This window comes from Vombatus ursinus, unplaced genomic scaffold, assembly GCF_900497805.2.
Source record: "Vombatus ursinus unplaced genomic scaffold, bare-nosed wombat genome assembly UNPS02014782.1, whole genome shotgun sequence".
Taxonomy (NCBI): domain Eukaryota; kingdom Metazoa; phylum Chordata; class Mammalia; order Diprotodontia; family Vombatidae; genus Vombatus; species Vombatus ursinus.
This window is the reverse complement of record NW_020954560.1, coordinates 3,921,180-3,940,034: the sequence shown is the minus strand read 5'-3', so window position 1 is coordinate 3,940,034 and position 18,855 is coordinate 3,921,180. Positions and strand designations below refer to the sequence as shown.

The window sequence follows — 18,855 nt, the reverse complement described above, 5'->3', positions numbered from 1 at the left end:
CCCAAGTGAAGAATTGATATAAGCTTGTGTGATATTTTTTTTTCCTTCTTGGTGCCAAAACTCTATCTATGCATTTTATGTCACCTAAGAATCATAGGTCACAGACTGTAAGGCTACAAGACTTTAGAGAGTTTCTCATCAACTCCTTCATTTGACAAATGAAGAAATTGAAGCCCTTCAAGGGGTGCGCTTTGCCAAGTTGCACAATAAGCTGATGAGAGGGTTGGGCCTTGAATCCAGGTTTCCTGGCTCCTAGTTCTGTATTCTTTCCACTGCACCATTTAAGTATTACCTGAGGCTGATTAGCCAACTTGCTTGGAGCCACATGCTAATGAAGCCAGAGTTCAGTTGTCTTATGCCCCAGGTGGCTTTGATCTGTATCATGGCACTACGTTGATGGCCCAGTCCATTCTTTTGCAAATATATGCTATTGGTCACAGTGGAGATGGGGAAATAGAACATGGCTAGTTGAATAAAAAGCTGTCATGATGGTGGTCAAGTAGCATTACTTTCATATCATAATAATAATAATAATAATAATAATAATAATATTACATTTATATAATACCCTCCTGACAACTCTTTGAGGTAGTCTTTGATATTCTTAAATGAGGTGCTTACCAATACTTGCCAGTAAACTCAAAATCACAAAAAGAGGGCTCAATTTGGAATAAGGGTACCTGGGATCAAATTATGGCTCTGCTACTTACAACATGTGCAGGAGTGTGCTGGTAAATGTTTAACAATTGGCTCCCCAAAAAAAGCACAGCCCACTTTTAAGTTTAATTGGCATGACTTACATTTTCTCCTTCACTTTCTGAAGTCTAGACAATCAACAAAACAATAAATTAAGCCTTAATTTATAGCACTTGCTGATTTCCAAGATATAGATCTTCACACTGAAAATTTAACAGGTGGCTCTCATGAGCACATCCCTGGACCTGTGTGACCTTGAGGAAGTCTGTTTTCTCATCCATAAAATAAGCTAGTTTCAATTGATGATCTCTAAATTCTACATCCTATGAGTCTATGATACTAGAAATATAATTTCAGATTTGCAGATGAGGAATTGAGATGTTTAGAGATTAACTGACTTTCCCAGATCCTAAGTGTCAGAGCTGGGATTTGAACCTAGGGCCCTGGAATCCAAGTCTTGCATTCTTTTCATTCTATCATGGTATATAATACCGTGCTATGGACATCATTATTTCTCTTGTGTTCAGTGATTCCAGATACCCTCTCTGTGACCATGAGTCCTCAGACTCTCAACAGAGAGGAAGGAGAGTCATTAACACTTACCTGTGAGGTCTCCAAGGCCACAACTCAACACACCCACCTCTCTGTCTCCTGGTACCGACTTCAGGAAAGAGGAAACCAAGCCACCAAGATCATTTCCCTGTCCAAAGATTTTATCTTGATCCCCGGATCCTCCTACACAGAGAGGTTTTCAGCAGGGGATGTGAGGCTAGACAAAATCGGGAATACAGCCTTCAGGTTGTCCATAGGGAGACTGCAGCCTGTGGACCAAGGCCAGCTATTCTGTGAAGCCGTTGAATGGATCCAGGACCCTGACGAGACATGGACGTTTATCACTCGGAAACAGACAGACAAAGCTATATTGATAGTTCAACCTGAAGGTAAGACTCTTCTTAGGTGATTAATTATTCCCACGCTGGTGTATGTTTAGAGGTGTCTTTATTTTAATGAGAGGAAAAGGAAGTCCATTTGGGGACTCCATTTTGCCTCAGTTCCAAAATACATTTTCTAGAAGGTTTGAGTAAACTAGGATTTGGCCTTGTGGGAATTATAGGTATTAAGAGTGCAGTGTTCCAATTTAATTCTATCCACATGAGATTGTATATGGGATGTCGCCTAGCACCGCATCTAGCATATATCAGGGACTCAATAAATATTCATTGGTTGATTGATTGATTGATTAAGTAATGAATGACAGTCCACAGGTCATTTGTAAGAATGAGTCCCCTTCCTTGATAGTTATATCTCAATTGCATCTCTAAAAAACTGAAATTTGTCATACGAAGTTTCTTTTTTGTTTGTGCTGTTTTTTTCCCTTCTTCAACACAGCTTTATGTCACTCTTGGATGGACCCTCACTTCTATGAGGTCAGCAACATAATCAGGGCAGGAAGTCACCTGACTCTGAGCCCAGTCAGCCAAAAGATTATCTAGACATTCTGTCTAGAAAAAAAATCCTGGGCTTGATTAAAAAAAGATTTCCTAAGATTCTATGCTCTCTGGGTCACTTCCTGTTCCCTTGTGGGATACAGAAGAGTAACTAGCAATTCTAAGGGTCCAGGGAGAGCAGCAAGAAAGAACTCAAATCAACTTTTTAAGACAAATTCAGTTTCAGGGGAAGATCTCAAGGAAAGAATTCAGATCCTAGGACTCAAGGCCTCATGTAGGGAGAGAACATAAGGCTTCTGTGGAGAAGGCTATAGCCAGGGGAGAAAACAGGGAGGGTTCAGGTAGAGACTGAATCATTGGGGGAAATGAGAGGGGACAAAGCATATCTGTAGTAATTCCTTATTTTAGCTCATTGTTCTTGCTAACAAGGAACTAAATGAGCTTAATTGTTTTTAACTATCAGAGTACAAATGCTTTCAGCACCTGATAAATTTCAGCACCCTCGGGAAAAGCCCTGGTCAGCCTGCCTTAGTTATAGCTCAGGCAGGAAATGAGTGATTACTGGTTTCAAGAAGTTAAAGGCTACTGTAATATTATGATCTTTCTGTTACTGAAAGGAGGCGAGGAGAAATGAAGTGCATCTTGCAAATAAATGTCTCACTTTTGTTTTCCCAGTTAGAGATTTTCAAGTTAATATTTCTGTGGAAAGTTCCTTTGCCATAGGGCAGCCTTTGCAACTGATCTGCTCAGTGGTGTCAAAGAGCAGCCAGAACCGAAGATTGCAGGTGGTCTGGTACCTGAATGCCACTGACATTGGCAGTATTGATGCTAGTGGTGTTCTGGGCTTAAAGAAAGACTATGAAGAAAGAGCCAACCTTGGGCAGCTCCAGGTGTCAAAGATCAGTCCCAAGGCCTTCACCTTCACCATCTCCTCCTTGGGTCTTCAGGATGAAGGTACATACAGGTGTGAGGTGGCGGAGGAGGAGAGCTCTCACAAGGACTTTCCAGGGCCCCCTCAGAGAAAGCAATTTGCAGACATCAATATACATCTCAGAAAGCCAACAGGTAGGTAAGGATAGGACCATCCTTGAAAAAACACATGTCTGAACAAGAATCTTACTCTTAATATTTCCTCCTTCGTGAGTCCAGGTGTGTCTCCATTTGCACAAGGGATGCATCCTGAGAAACTGAGTATAAATCGTGTCTCATTTGAAATACATCAAGGAAAGTTCTTATTGGAAGGAAGGATGTGGTGAACCCTCCTATATAAAGTGACTATGTCAATATGTGATTTCATTGTTATGAGAATTTCTTCCACCGTTGCAATGTCAATCCATATGGCTTGGTAGATGAGTCTTAGGAGAGTTGCCTGGAATTTGGAGAGAGTGAATGATTTGCCAGGAGGTTAAACAGCTAAATGTCAGAGGCTGGATTTGAACTGTCTTCCTGAATGCCGAGTTGCTCACCCTCAGTTCGCTTTTATTTATTATTATTTAGGCAAATAATTCTCCCTAAAATAGCTTGATAGAAAGAGAAAGTGTAGGAAGCTAGGTCACACAGTGGATAGAGCACTGGGCTTGGAATCAGGAAGACTCATGTCCCTGAATTCAAATCCAGCCTCAGAAGCTTACTGGATATGTGACCCTGACTGCCTCAATTTCCTCAGCTGGAAAATAAGCTGAAGAAGGAAATGGCAAACCACTCCAGCATCTTTGTCAAGAAAACCCCAAAATGGGGTCATGACGAACCTGACAGGTCTGAAACAATTCCACAAAGAAAAACTGTGGTAGATTGGGAACCAGGGTAACTCAAAGTCTGGTTTCATATCTGCAACTAACTAGCTTTATGTCTTTGAATAAGCTACCTATCCTGTCTGGGCCTCAGTTTCCTTACCTGTAAAATGAGGGATTTTGATAAGATAATCCCTAAGGTCTCTTTCAGTTCTAGATTTCTGTGATACTCTTGTAACTATTTTTAGAAGTTCTGGTTTTTCATACTTAAAGAAGGAATCACACAAAAAACATCTCAACCCTCTTGCCTGGAGAGTAGGGTGAAGAAGAGTGGATAAGCAGTAAAGGAGATAGAATTGTCATGTGGGCGGGTAAACGGGAAGATCTGAGGATCACAGATGAAGAGCAGGAGGGGACCTCAGGCTCTCCAGGCCAACACCCTCGTTTTACAGATGAGGGAAGTCGAGTGACTTTCTCACGGGTCATTCATTTAATAAATGGCAGAGTCAGGATTTGAATCCAGGCCCTAGGACTCCAGATTGAGAGCTCTTTTTGCTGCACTATGTTGCCTCCTGCGTTTTGTTCTTCCTTTTGGAAAATAACACGCCAGGACTCATGGTCCCCAGTGGAGCTTACCTCTTCCAAATGCTATTGATTAGTCTCTTCCCTTCCATCTTTCGTCGGTGTGGGGGAGAATAGTCATGTTCCTACATTCCAAACATGACTCGACTGTATAAAGGAAAGAGGCAAATGATATGTTTAAATTCTGCTTATTGCAGTGTGTGCTTCCAGGGTGCTTGCTCCAACATGGTCTGTGCTTTTCTGTCCTTGGAATGATGATTGAAATTTATGTAGCATTTTCAGGTTTACAAGGCATTTTATATTAAATGCCTACTCAAGAGGCAGCAGGAGGTATTAGATAAAGAGCTGACCTGAGAGTAGAGCACCCCGGTTCAAGCCCAATCTCTGAAACATGTGGGCGGCTAAGAGGCACAGAGGATAGAGCCCAGGACCTGAAATTAGAAGTTGTTTCTGTTGTTGTTGGGTTGTGTCGGACACTTCATGATGCCGTGGACCATAGTATGCCAGTGCTATATCCATGGGGTTTTCTTGGTGAAGACACTGGAGTGGTTTGCCATTCCCTTCTCCAGTGGATTAAAGCAAATGGGGGTTAAGTGACTTGCCCAGGTTCACTTAATATCTGAGGTCAGATTTGAACTCAGGCAGGTCTTCCTGACTCCAGGCCCAGCACTCTATCCGCTGAGTCACCTAGCTGCCTTAGAAAGACCTGAGTTCAAAGCTAGCCTCAGATACATACCAGCTGTTTGACCCTGGGCAAGTCACTTAATCCCTCTTAGCCTCAGTTTCCTCGTCTATAAAATGGGGATGATAATAATAGCACCTACCTCCCAGGGTTGTTCTAAGGGTCAAATATGATAATATTTGTAAAGCATTTAGTAAAGTATGTGGCCCATGTTTTTCTTGTTCAGTCAATTCCATCACGTCCAACTCTTCGTGACCCCATTTGAGGTTTTCTTCAGAAAGATACTGGAGTGCTTTGCCATTTCCTTCTCCAGCTCATTTTACAGATGAGGAAACTGAGGCAAACAGGGTGAAGTGACTTGCCCAGAGTCACACAGCTAGTAAATGTCTAAGGTTGCATTTGAACTCAGGTCTTCCTGACTCTAGGGCAGGTTCCCCATCCCTGCTCTAGGGCTTGCACTCTATCCACTGTGCCACGTAGCTGTCCATGTGGCACAGAGTAGGTGTTTAATAAATGTTTGCCCCCTTTCCTTCCCTCTGTGCAGCTGTGGATGAGTTATTTACCTCTGGCGATTCTCTAATAATATAAATTGAACAATGCTGTGGTTGTAGATCCGCATTAGTAAAGAGAGTTTTCCTATTCTGATGATGCCATCATCCAAAGAATTTCCCTCCAGCTCCACCCAAATATGTATATATATATATATATATATATGCACATATATATGCGTATTATAAAATCTCAGACTCTACAGGAATTCATGTTTCACTTTACCTGTTTACAAACATTAGCCCAAGTCTAATCTTTGGAAAATAGAAATATATAAACATGTGGATCCTGTAGCTTGTTTGGGAAGATAGTGGTTAAGATCTTTGTGTAAGGGGATGACTGAAAAGACTGTGAAGGTCAGCTTATCCTAACAAATAAGAAGGAAGTTGACGTTATGGGGAGCTCTGTTTTCAGCCGTTCGTTAATCAGACTGCTCTAAGCTCCTCTGAGGGGCACTGGGCTTGGAGTCAACAGACTGAAACGTGAGTGAATGTAGGTTCTTTCTCCCCTTTATTCTGTGGAATCTGGGGCCAATCGCATCTCTCTCTGAGCCTCAGTTACTGTATTTGTAAAATGGGGATTGAAAACTGCATCTCACCAAGAGATTGGGACGATCAGACGGGAGAATGGATGTAAAGGGATCTGTCGACATTCAGGCGCTATGGAAATGTCAATACTTTCCATGCTCAGAGGAGCACAAACCACATTTGAACCATTGCCTTCTGAGCACTTGCTACAGTAAGCAGAATTAAATGGATTATTTGCTTCCTTATTTCATAGAGTTGAATCATGCTTTAGATGAAGGAACATAACTAATTTTCCCTTTGCAGCAGAAAGATTGAAGGAAAGGGGCTGACTAATTAAAAAGGATTTGGAAGAGACAAACTCAGTCTGGGATTGTAAATGTTGGCATATCATTCTGCAAAAGAGCAAACAGCATATTAAAGACATCACGGCATAGGGAAAAGAGTCTTGGTTCTGGAGTCTTAGGACCTGTGTTCAAATCTTACCACTTAAATCTCTGCCATTTATTGTCTGACCTTGGTAAAGTCACTTGATTTCCTTGGGTCTCATTTTCCTCATCTGTAAAACGAGGGAATTGGGCTAGATTACCCCTAAGCTCCCTTCCAGCTCTAAACCCATAATTCTATGACCTATTATTTCATTAGGGTCTCATAACAAACCTGTGGTGTAGTTACTACAGGTATTTCTTATTATCCCCATTTTACAGATGGGGAAGTTGAAGCTTAGAAAGGTTAATGGGGCTTTCCCACGGTCAGTTCAGTTGTGTCTGACTCTATGACCCCATTTGGGGTTTTCTTGGCAAAGATACTGGAGGGATTGCCATTTCCTTCTCCAGTTTATTTTACAGGTGAAGAAACTGAGGCAAACAAGGAGAAGTGACTTGCCCAGGGTCACACAGCCAGTAAGTGTCCGAGGACAGATTTGAACTGGTGAAGATGAGTCTCCCTGACTCCAGGCCCAGCACTCAGTGCACTTTGGCGCCATCTAGCGGCCTCATGATCACACAGCTAATCAGTGGGAGAAGTGAGATTTGAAGTTGACTGAAGAAGGCGCCTCCCATCAAAGGGAAACCATAAAAACAGAATGAATTTTAACAGTGACATTTCTATCTGAGTCTCTCAACACCACCATGAGATGGGTGCTGCTGGTAGTATTATACCCACATTAACAATTGATGAACGGGCTGCTAGGTGGCGCCATAGTGTATAGAGTGCCAGGCCTGGAGCCAGGAAGATTCATCTTCCTTAATTCCAGTCTGTGAGACTCTGGGCAAGTCACTTGACCTTGTTTGCCTCAGTTTCCTCATATGTAACATGAGCTGGAGAAGAAAATAGCAAACCACTCTGGTATCTTTGCCAAGAAAACCCCGAACGGGGTCACATAGAGTCAGACACAACTGTAACAATTGAACAACAAAACTGCACTTTGCTGAGCATAGTTAAGTGACTCAGTCAGGATCTCACAGCTACCAAGTGTCAGAGGCTAAACTGAAACCCAATCTCAAAAGTCCTATGTTTTTATCCCCGAGGCCACGCTGCCTTTGCAAATGAAGGGAATAAAATATTTATCTCAACCGTGGATGAAGGTTACATTTGTGTTTATTGAACAAACAAAAGAAATGATGAGGAACATGGTAGATTAGATTACACAAAAATAAATATTCAGTACAAATAATAACCTGCCTTTACAGAGCACTTTCAAAATGCTTTCCTCATAATAATCTTGTGAGGTCGGTAGTACAGGTATCAGCACGTCCGTAATACAGGAAACTAAGGCTCAGAAATATTAAGTCATTTGCCCAGGACCATGAAGCCAGTAAGAGTTGGGGTCTAGAACTGAGTCAACAAGCACTTATTAAGTGTTTACTGTTTACTAGGTCGCTGGTAATACAAACATAAAAGTGAAGCTGTGCCTGTCCTCAAGGATCTTACATTTTAATGAAAAATACAATACAGAGAGGGGAACAGCGACCAGGCAAAAGAGTTTTGATCTGGGCTGGCCTAGGGATTGTTAGAGAAGTAGTCATGGCCTTTTTGGTAGCAATGATAGAAATGAATTCATTGCAGAATCATGGGAGTCACAGAGTCTCAGAGGTAGATTATGTATGTATGCGAAGGTGGGTGGGGATGGGGGTTCTTGTACAGAGGCAGGTCAGATGCCAAGATGCCTGTGCTGAGTAGGCCCTGCTGACCTGGTGGATGGCTACAGGGGTTGAATAGATTCCAGATGTGCTGAGTTCAAGTCCTGTCTCTGCCCCTGACACCGTACCATACGCTGCCTCCTCATGGACCGTACTGTTTATAAAAATACTACTGTCTATAAACATTCATAAATAAAAATCTACTGTCAATACAGATGTATATTATATGTAAACATATGGGTAGAGACTCAATCTCTGATTCATCGGTATGGGTGAAAAATAAAATTCTTCCTTCCTGGGTAAAGAAAGATGCTCCATCTTCCGATGCAGGCGGCCACCTTCCCTGTAACTCATAGTCTTATAGAGTTGACTGAGAATTTAAGTGATTTGCCCAGAGTCACCCAACCAGAATATGTAAAAGGCAAGACTGGAACTGAGGTCCTCCTAGCTTCAAAGCCAATTCTGGTTTCCACCATGACATGCTGCTTCTTTTCTGTATGTTGTAAAGGCAGCTTGGTGGCTAGAGCACTGTTCCTGAAATCAAGAAGAGCTAGATTCAGATCCAGCTTTAGGTACCTACTTGCTGTCCGGCCCTTGCCAAGTCACTTGACATTTTTCAGCCTCAGTTTCCTTATTTATAAGATGGGGATAAAAATAGTGCCTGCCTCTTCGCATTATTTTGAGGATCAAATGTGATGCCATATGCAAAGTGCTTTGTAAACATTAGGTGACTGTAAAAATGTTAGTTACTAGTATTGTAATTACATAAAATAATAGAATAGATCGGGATAAATATTTGTGGCAAATGTAATAGACTAAAATGACATTAAAAACAAGGGACATATATAAATATCTGAGGGAAATGCCCATTCCCTAATAAATGGTCAGTGGATATGAATAAACAATTATAAAAGATGATATGCAAATTAGAAAAAAATGTTCAACCTCTAAAATAATCAATTATAAGTAAATTAATATCAGCCTGGATTATGAAGACCTAAATAGGTGTAACGTGATCTGGATGATAACTCTGCAGAACCCACAACCTCCTGTCTATAGGACTGCCAAAGAGAAGGTGGGGAGGAGGAGGGAGAAGAATGGGAAAGGCCGCCTGCAGAAGAGGAGACTGGAGCTGAATGCTGAAGGTAGCCAAGAAAGCTAGGAGGTAGAATCAATGAGGAAGAGCATTCCGTATATGGAGAACAGGCTGTGCAAATACATGGGATGGAATGTGTGAGGGGCAGCCAGAAGGAAAGTATAGCTGGACTGTAGAGTTTGCGGAGGGGAGTAAGAACTGGAAAGGCAGAGAGGATGCGAGTTACGAAGGGCTTTAAATGCCAAACAAAAGAGTAAGACTTTCCTCTGAGATTGTAGCAGAAGGAGCTCTCTCACTGACAAAAGCACAGATCCCTGAAATCTAAAGTCTATTTATGAAACATATTTTCCCATTTAATTTCTTTCCTTTTTATTTTGGTTACATTAATTTTTCTTGTGCAAATAGGCTTGATTTTTGCATAATCAAATCCATCTATTCTTTCTGGTAATTTCTCCCACTTGTTTAATAGAATTTCCCTTCCTTTCCACACATAGCATATATTAGGAATTTTTTCTTCTGTTGAGCTAAAATTTGGACTCCTGTTACTTCTACTCCCATTGTTCCTATTTCTGTATTCTGGGATCAAAGAATAAATGCAATCCCTCTTCCATGTGATAATATTTCATATACTGAAGGCAGCTGTCATATACCATCTTAAATCTTCTGTTCTCTGGACTGAACATCCATGATTCCCTTAACTGATGCTCATATGGCAAGGTTCCAAGTCCCCTCGCCATAGTGGTTGTCCTTCTCCAACTGTGCTCCAGCTTGCCAATGTCGACGTCTCTTCTAAAAGTTGGCTTCCAGAAATGGAAATCAAGATGTGGCTCTGTTAGGTCAAAATACAAAAGGATCATTATGTCCTTCGCTCTAGATGCTACATTTTCTTTCTTGCAGCCTAAGATTATCACATCTTCTCTTTTGGGTGCCACATTACCTGGCTGATTCATACTGAACTTGTGATCCATTAAAACCACCCATGTCTTTTTCACCTAAATTTCTCTGCAACCCCATTTCCTCCATCTTGTACTTAAACAGTCGATCTCTTTGGACCCCAATCCTAGAGTTTACATTTATTCCTATTAAATTTAGTTTTGTTAATCTCTGTCCATTATTCTAGCCTGTTGGTACCTTTTGTGATCCCAATTCCATCTTTCAGTATATCTGCTATTCCTCCCAGTTTTGCACCATCCGAAAATCTGGTAAGCCTATCATCTATGCTTTTATCAAAGTTATTAATCTAAGTGACTCTGAGGAGCCATAATATCAGGATGTACATGTTCACTCTATTGTTGCTCAGTTATTTCAGTCATGTCTGACTCTTTGAGACCCCATTTGGGGTTGTCTTGACAAAAGATACTGGAGTGGTTCGCCATTTCCTCCTCCAGCCCATTTGACAGATGAGGAAACTGAGGCCAATAGGGTGAAGTGATTTGCTCAGGATCACACAGCTAATAAGTGTCTGAAGCCAGATTTGAACTCAGGAAGATGAGTCTTCTTGACTCCAGGCCCAGCACTATGCACTATGGCGCCACCTAGCTGCCCTATTTACTCTATACAAGAACAATATATACCCAAATAGGGTATGAAGAGGTAAATAAAAATAGTGGAAAGGGACAGAAGTAGGAAGGGAAGGAGAGAAAGCTGTAATTAATTCAGACTGGTTGCCTCAGTTGCTAATTAGATAATTGGTGGTAATGCAAACTCATACCTTAGCTCCTAGGATATTAACTCCTTCCAGTCTAGGTCTACTTACTGTCCTATTTATAGCATTCTTCCTATGGGAATAACTGCCCCCAATAATATTATTTCTTTTAACATCATATTTTTGTGAAATCAATTAATGACATTAGGCAGGACAAGTTCAAAATATCAGAATCTAAATTAATGAGGATTTCACCAGGTATAGAATGATGGAAATTTTTGTTTGTTTAATGAAACAACAAATTGATTCTCACAAATAAAATCCACAGCAAAAAATATGGAACTATCTACAGAGAATGGAAAGAGATCACTATGGGAGGGAGAGGCCCTAATTTTTCGCTGTAAGTTGAATGGAGCAGAACATCCTCTGTCCGTTGTCTGGTGGCATATTCCAGTTGACCTGCAGCAGCCAGAGCTCGTAGGTAGCCTGGAAAAAGATGGTACTGTGCACCTGGGTCCTTCCTACAAAGACCGTAGCAACTATGGCTGTATAAGGTTGGAGAAAGATAACGTGGCCACATTCCGACTGGAGATCTTCAACACCTTAATGACAGACGGAGGGACTTATGAATGCAAAGTGACAGAGTTTCAGAATAAGGATGGAGGTTTGAGCTGGGCTCAGAAGACTTCAGTCACTGTGAACTCACTAAGTAAGTCAATCAGATCCTTTTCTTGTCTTCTATTTCACAGAATTGCAGAATATTAAAGTTAGAAGGGACCTTAATGGTCATCTAGTCCAACCCATATTGGAAAAAGAATTCCCTTCTTATAATACATTCTGTATTTAGATTAGATTAGATTGTAATAGACTATTATATCATAGATATTATATTATTGCAACATATTCTATTATTGAATATAATATATAATACAATAATAACTATAATTATAATATATTATTTGTACTTATATATTATATACATATTTATAATATAATTATACCATATATAATAATTATGATACATTATTATAATAATATACTATTGTGCATTCTTATACTTATAATACATATCATACATCATTGTAATACACCATACATTAGTATAATGTATATTATATACTACATTATTATAATATATTATTTTACATTATTAGATAATACAGTATTACAATATATTATGTATTATTATAATACATTCTGGACAAGTAACCATCTGGTCAATTCTTGAAGAACTCCCATGAAAAGGAGTCCCCTGCCTCCTTCCCCAGCCCATTTCATTTTGGTATATTTCTAATTGTTCCGAAGTTTTTTCCTCACATCAGGCTTAAATCCACCTATTTCCACCTTTCACCCACTTGCCAGTTATGCCTTTGGGACCAAGCAACCAGACTAATTCCTTTTCCACGGGATAGTTCTCAATAAGAAAATAGCACTTGTGTGATGTTATTTCCCCAAGGGAACATGGTTTAATGGGATGGTCAAATCATTTACAGCCAAAAGGGCTGAGGTGTGGGTGGAAGTGTGCTCCATGTTACAAAGTGTAATCTTAGGCCACTACATCTGTAACATTTAGTGATCCTTGAAACAGATATCAAATCATGACACTTGAGTTAACTCTAAGGGTTGAAAATGGCTCCTTCCTCCTGGAATCACCACGTGACATGTATGTTGGGAATTCATGACAGCCAAGAGGTCCCCACCCTGACAGCTGGAGCTAAGGGTTAGTAGTTAGCAGAGTCCATCCCATCCCCCCCATCCCTTGAAAGGAACAGTTCTTAGGCTACTGAGCAGCATGGAGTTGTGACTTTAGAGGGACAGATTGGGGGCTTGCGGTGTTTTATCCTTGAGTAAATGCCTAAAAAAACATCTAGAGGAAACACCATTGGCTGTATCAACTGTCAGCAGGTTTAGGAGAGAGTTAGCCTGCACAGAAAGTATAAATTTAGATTGATTTCAGCCTGACAATATGCAGCATCTCCCTGTGTGGTATGAACACTTGGACTTGAATATGCAGTAGCAACAGCTAGGAAGCTATGGACCTGCTGTGTTTGCATCTTATAACCGTCCTGAGAATGTGTTCCTTGTTTCTAACTGCAGATTCAGGTTTACGTGTGAATCTGCAGAGCCGCCACCCCAAGGTCAGAGTCAGCGACTCCTTTGCCTTGTTCTGCATCATCCATTCTGACTACTCGGCCCTTAAGGTGCCAATAACAGTAACCTGGCAATTTCAGCCCCGGGGAGCGTTAGATCATCAGCAACTAGTAACGGTCGCTCAGGATGGCACCGTTGAATGGGGCCACTCCCAAGAGCAGATGCAAAAGAGAATGAAGGTTTCACAGTCTTCTTCTGGTTCTCAACTCCTAATCTATGATGCCACAGAAGAAAACGCCGGAATATACCAGTGTAAAGTAGAAGCCTACCAGAGACAGACACAATACACTTATGGCCCAGCCAGGAGAGCAGCAATGGTCATCTCTCACCCACTGGGGATAGATGTTATTTTGCCAGGTAAACTTCAGTTGAAACAAATCCCTTCTCTTATTAGCAGTTGTCTTGTTATGTTAAGTTAGGAAACTGCTTTCCCCCCGAAATGTACCATGTAGTTTGCATGCATGTTCTTTATTCTGGAAGCAGAGGAATTGTACGGATAAGCCAAAAAGCATGTGTATTTGGCTTTAAGATACATTTTTGTGCTTATATTTAAAATTGGCTGCGTGCGATGTTCTGGGAATTCACACAACTTTAGCCAAATAATAAAGTAATGATGTCAAGAACCAAATTAGGAAGAAATGGAAAATTTTTCCTCCTCCTTAACCTGCTTTCTCACCTGCATTCTTAATTGCTCTCTACCTCATTCTGGAGAAAGATGGGTCACCTTTCTCACTCCAAGGTACAGCACGGTCTGAGCAGAGGTAATCTCCCTCTCTCTCTCTCTTTCTCTCTCTCTCTCTTTCCAAGCTTTGCTGGTTTTCTGAATCTTACTTGGCCTGAGGATAGGTAGTGGTTTACAAGGTTGGCCTGACTACCAAGAAGTTAAAAACAAGATTTACCATGGTTTATTTATGGCAAAGCAGAAAAGTTGCCTGGAAATAATTGAGAGCTGACTCTAATATGTGTATAGAGCCCCTTCTAAGTGGCCCATATGTAAATGCACACAGTCAGAATCCCTCTTTACACAACTTCCACCTATCTGTGCCCTGTTAAAGGTGGCAGAGCTGATGTTAAACAAATTTATAGAGAACTCAGAAGCAACCTGGACAGAACGAGATGTCATTGCTAAGGTGAGCTGCCTTTCTTCCAATCGACAAGAGACAGCATGGGTAAAGTGGGAAGGATACCGGGCTTGAGGTCAGGAAAGACCTGAATGCAAACCTCATCTCTAACATCTGCTATTCATGTGACAAGTGGGCAAGTGACTTGACTATTATGAGCCTAGGTTTTATCATATCTAATATCTATTAGATTGTAAGTTCCTTGAGAACAAGGACCATACTTTGTCTCTTGGGCTTAGTATAGTGCCTGGCACATTTTGTTGTTGTTGTTTAGTTGTGTCCTACTCTTTGTGACCCCATTTGGGATTTTCTTGGCAAAGACACTGGAGTGGTTTTGCCATTTCCTTCCCCAGCTCATTTTACAGATGAGGAAACTGAGGCAGACAGGTCGAAGTGACTCACCCAGGATCACACAACTAGTAAACGTCTGAAGCCAGATTTAAACTCAGGTCTTACTGATTCCAGGCCTGGAGCTGTATTCCCTGTGCCACCTAGCTTCCCTGCCTGGCACATAGGTACTTAATAAGTATTTATTGATGGATGGATTGATTATGTAAAATGAGAATTATAGTTATATCTATCATACTCGTTGATTAAAGAATGGCTAAACATATGGTGATTACGTGAATATACTAGGATATTACTATGCCATAAAGAATTACAAATACAAAGAATTCAGAGAAGTATAAGAAGATGTATGTGACCCAAGAATATCAGATAAAATACATTTTATGCAGAGTATAAAGCATATTAAGTATGAAATATAGCATATTTATGCAGATTATATTTATACAGTATTTATATGCTGAGCAAAGTAATCAGAAACAGGAAAAATAATGTAAAAAATAACTACAATAAGGTAAATGGAAAGAACAAAACAAGGCTGACTGCTGTATAATTCTAACGATCAAGCCTGGCCCCAGTGAGGAGATGAGAAAATATACTTCCTTCCCCCCCTTTTTTTGCAGAGTTTGAGTACTGTGGATATGGTACAGTATCAGATCTCAGTTTGTATTATCATTAATTTAGAGCTGGGAGAGATCTACTCTAATTCCTTTATTTTACAAGTGAGGAAACTGAGGCCAGAAAGATGAGGTCACTTGCCCAAGGTCACAGAAGTAATCAGTAACAGAGCTAGTGATGTATGAGGATTCGTTTTTACTGAACTGCCTTTTTTTTCTCTGTTTATTTTTGTTACAAGGGATAGCTTGATAGGGAGAGGAAAAGAGAGGGTCATATTCAGAAATAGAGGTGATTAAAAGACATCAATAAAAATTAAAATTACAGAAATAAAAGGATCATTTTCTCTCCCTTCCAGGGTTGTTGTGAAGATAATAACAACCAGCTTTGATATCGCACTTAAAAGTTTGAAAAGCACTTTGCTATATGGTCTCACTTGATCCGAAAGATAATGTGCATAATGGTCTTTTTGACCCTTAAAGCCATCATATAAATGTGAATGATAAACCCAATGTGTGTGATGAAGGGCCATCGTGATAGAAAAATAATAGAAGTCACTCTTTCTTTCATTTAGAGAGTCAACTGATGGTGAAATCAGACAGTCAAGTCCAAGAGATCTCCATCAACATGGAAACTGAAATTGAATGTAGCATCTTATCGCAAACTGAGGGAAAGACTCAAATTAGCGTCACTTGGTATTACCTCCCTTTTTCTCATAAAGCATCGTGGCTAACGATCCTGAGAACTGATCAAGATGATATTGTCAAATATGGTGATGATTTTCAGACTGCAAAGAAGAAACAGAAATTTCACAGTGAGAAGGTTTCAAAAGACCTGTTTCAGCTCCACATTCAGAATGTAGATAACAGTGACCAGGGGACATATCACTGCACTGTGGAGGAGTGGTTATGGTCCACAAGTGGCTCTTGGCATAAGCTTGGGGAGAAGGAATCGGGAAAGACAGAATTAAAACTCAAGCCTATAGGTAAATTCTCCAGGCTAAAATTACATTAATATTCCACATACAAAGTTCACTAACCGCCTATGATATCTAACAATCATCAGCAAATAATTATACCCTGTCTGTATTGACATTTCCCACCTGTGGGTTTGCTTATTTAACTGGTCAATGCTGTCATGCAAGCATTGGTCGAAACCAATCGAGTGATCTATTATTTTATTCTCTAAGACAGTCATTTATTAGGTGTTCAAAAGACAAAACTCCACCAAAGAGTGGAGGTAGGTTCTCAAGGACTATGCCAATGGAGTACAAATCCTAGGAGGTCCTTCCAAATTAAAGAGCTATTACATATAGTAAAGGACTATGTAGAGACATGTGCCCAGAAGGTTGGCTCCTGGGTGATCTAATTTTTTTCAGCCACTGCAACTCATGAAGATGAATACGTGGTGTCCTTTAGTAAAGGTGATAAGCAGGTAGTGTCCATGATGCACATTTGTGCAGGGAGCCCTCATACCACTGAAATCTAGGGTCCTGAGAGATTAAGCAAAAATCAAATTAAGCTGCTAAATAAATAGCTCCAAATACACATAGAAATCAAGGTAATAGGTCAGATGATTAATTCTACCTAGGATTAATTTTATCATGGATTTTTCATCGATGTGCTTGTTTATCAACTCAGAAAGAAAAGAGTATTCCTAGATATGAGTTAAGTTCACTAAGAGATAAAAAGGCTTAGACTGTGTTATTAATATTAATGCTAATTAATATTAATATTATCTATTTGAGGCATAAGATCAGGGGCAAGAGGAAAATGTGGAATGGAGGTGGGCAGAGGAATTCACCTCTTTACTCTCCATCCTTTTTTGAGTCCTTTTTATCCTAACACCTTCTACAAAAAAAAGATACTTTCCATCTTTTTACCCCATTTCCATGTAATCAGTTATATGGGGCTTTAAATACATCCAGGTGCTATTTGGCAATTTGCTTCTGTGTTTTAGAGCAGACCATAGATTTTGAGCTAGAAGGGACCCTAGAAATCGTCTAGTTCTGACCTCCCTAGTTTTCCAAATGAAGGAAAGGGAGCTGGAGATATTATGTAACTCACTCTAAGTCATATAGGTAATCAAGGGCAAAGCTGGGATTCTAACCCAGAGTCTCTGACTCCAAATCCAAAGCCCCTTCCATTGTTCCATGCCAGGATCCTAACATATATGGAGTAAGCAGTGAGAACTACATGGTTGGAGTTCTGGGGACAGACTGCGGACCAGGGTAGGTATACAGATTTAGGAGTTGTCTGCTCAGAGTCGATCATGGAGGTCATGGGAATAAAGGAGATTAAAAGGCTAAAGAGGGTAGAGTGATGAGAATACACTATTTCTGAGCTGGAAAAAGATATTAGGGATCCACTAGCCCAAGTTCCTCATTTACAGATGAGGAAATTGAGGCCCAGAGGTGTAAGGATGATGTGAATAATTCCCAAAGAGGAATTTCCATCCTCATGGAATGATTTTAAAATCTTAAGACTTTAAGATTTAAGACTTAAGATCTTAAGGGCTGATATTAAAAAAAAATGTGCTTCCTTCATCCTTTTTGTCTCCCAGGAAATAAGCTAAATGTCAGGAAGATAAATCACACTAAGAATAGTCTTGAGCACGGAGATGTAACCATCAACTGCAGTTTGGAGAGCCCGAGCCCCTCGACGTCCCTTTTCTCTGTAGTTTGGTTCAGAATGCAAGAGCGTTCTAGAGTTGTGGTTCTAGTGGAAATGCAACATGATGGAGTCCTGAAGTATGGGAAGGAAGAACATGAGGGAAAGCTGCATTGCTACCGCTCATCCACTGGAGATTTTGTCCTGAAACTTCGAAGCGTGGAGATGGTGGATAATGGGATGTACTGGTGTAAGGTGGAGGAATGGCAGCTCCATGGGAGCCCCAGCAATTGGGTCAGCCAAGCTTCAGATGAGTCAGGACATACACTGCTCAGAGTGCTTCATTCAGGTAACAAAGGGTTAACCATCCTGCCTGGTTGGTTGGGGGTGCCTTTATGAACTTGGGTGGAGGTGTTTTTGAGGGGATGAGAAGTCTGCTTTTATTATTCTTAGTAATAAGGATTAGGGAGAAAGGGGAAACTCCTAAGAGAACAGGTATCTAGTGTTTCTATGGAAGAAAAAAAAAGGAAATCAGCATTTATTTAGCACTTACTGTGTGCCAGGCACTGTGCTAAGTGCTTTATAAATATTTTCTTATTTGACCCTCACAACAACTCTAGGAGGTAGATGGCTGTTATTATCCCCATTTTGTAGTTGAGGAAACTGAAATAGACAGAGTTTAAATGACTTGCCCAGGGACACACAGCTAGTAAGTGGTATCTGAAGACAGATAGGACTCAGGACTTCCTGACTCCACACCTAGCCCTCTATCCCTGTGACATCTAGCTGGCTGCCTATGGGACTATACAGCTATACACCAAGTCTCAACAATGCATCAGATGGTAAATTACTGGTTGCTAAAGGTTTGGCAGGGGTGTGTGTGTGTGTGTGTGTGTGTGTGTGTGTGTGTGTGTGTGTGTG

The 18,855-nt window shown here is 40.6% G+C and overlaps 1 protein-coding gene across 1 annotated transcript in view; it reads left to right on the top strand.

The window, feature by feature from the left end:
* The window catches only part of CD101 (CD101 molecule), a 39,755-nt gene that overhangs the window by 10,179 nt on the left and 10,721 nt on the right, over positions 1–18,855 (top strand). Inside the window, exons 3-8 of the mRNA XM_027866765.1 lie at positions 1,224–1,637; positions 2,820–3,209; positions 11,422–11,802; positions 13,191–13,601; positions 15,900–16,310; positions 17,888–18,283. Coding sequence (XP_027722566.1) covers positions 1,224–1,637; positions 2,820–3,209; positions 11,422–11,802; positions 13,191–13,601; positions 15,900–16,310; positions 17,888–18,283 — 2,403 coding nt within the window. The remainder of the gene's footprint in view (positions 1–1,223; positions 1,638–2,819; positions 3,210–11,421; positions 11,803–13,190; positions 13,602–15,899; positions 16,311–17,887; positions 18,284–18,855) is intronic.